Source organism: Sinocyclocheilus grahami, unplaced genomic scaffold, assembly GCF_001515645.1.
Source record: "Sinocyclocheilus grahami isolate Dianchi unplaced genomic scaffold, SAMN03320097.WGS_v1.1 scaffold2025.1, whole genome shotgun sequence".
Taxonomy (NCBI): Eukaryota; Metazoa; Chordata; class Actinopteri; order Cypriniformes; family Cyprinidae; genus Sinocyclocheilus; species Sinocyclocheilus grahami.
The window spans coordinates 33,724-34,846 of record NW_015507204.1 but is presented as its reverse complement, the minus strand read 5'-3'; the positions used below and the strand labels follow the sequence as shown (position 1 = coordinate 34,846).

General features: G+C 44.9%; 1 protein-coding gene across 1 annotated transcript in view; it reads right to left on the bottom strand.

Moving 5' to 3' along the window:
• Positions 1–235: 235 nt before the first annotated feature.
• LOC107573754 (zinc finger protein 850-like) overlaps positions 236–1,123 on the bottom strand; it is a 6,859-nt gene continuing 5,971 nt past the window's right edge. Inside the window, exon 2 of the mRNA XM_016260197.1 lies at positions 236–1,114. Coding sequence (XP_016115683.1) covers positions 236–1,114 — 879 coding nt within the window. The remainder of the gene's footprint in view (positions 1,115–1,123) is intronic.

The following is a 1,123-nucleotide window of genomic DNA, read 5'->3' as shown; positions in this document are numbered from 1 at the left end:
CTGGTAAGTCCGAGGAAGGTGGGAGGAGAATGGGCATATCCGCATATATATCTGCCTCACAGTCTATTAAGTTCCCTCCAAAGTCCAGCAGTCCCAGATTCACAATAAGCTCACCCTCAGGCATGGTGCAGTGGGCGGATCATAGAAGAACATATGTTTTGTCTAGAGCTTCGTAATTAGAATGATTTCAATTCATGAGGATTTTTTATGAGGATTTTTTTAGCAAGCCATTAAATCACTCGAGACTTGACTCGGACTCCAGCGATAAAGACTTGTGAACATCGCTGTGTGGTTCCTCCACTGCATGGATCTTCATGTGTAGCTTCAGGTGACTTTTAAAAGTGAAACTCTTCCCGCACTGATCACACGTGTGTGGCTTCTCTCTGCTGTGGATCCTCTCATGTGTTTTCAGATCTCCTGACCGACTGAATCTCTTGTCACAGTGTGAACACTTGTGAAGTTTCTCTCCAGTGTGGCTCCTCTGGTGCTGTTTTAAACGGTTTGCTGAAGTAAAAGTCCTGTCACACTCAAAGCACATGTACTCTCTCACACCAGTGTGAATTTTCTGATGCAGTTTTAAACAGCTCGCTGTAATAAAAGTCTTGTCACACTCAAAGCACATGTACTCTCTCACACCAGTGTGAATCTTCTGATGCCGTGTTAAACAGTCCGCTGTAATAAAAGTCTTGTCACACTGAAAGCACATGTACTCTCTCACACCAGTGTGAATTTTCTCATGTCTATGTAATCTCCGCAGCAGTGAAAAACACTTTCCACATTCAGAACAGGAATGTGGCTTCTCCTGCGTATGAACCGTCAGGTGTGTCTTCAAAGCTGATGACCGAAGAAATGTTTTGCCGCACTGATCACACTTGAACGGCTTCTCTCCAGTGTGGATCCTCATGTGTTCTTTAAGTTTTGCTGGTTGTGTGAAACTCTTCCCACACTGATCACACGTGTGCGGCTTCTCTCCGGTGTGAACTCTCATGTGTCGTTTAAGGTTTGATGATTGCGTGAAACTCTTCCCACACTGATCACACGTGTGCGGCTTCTCTCCGGTGTGAACTCTCATGTGTCGTTTAAGGTTTGATGATTGCGTGAAACTCTTCCCACACTGATCACA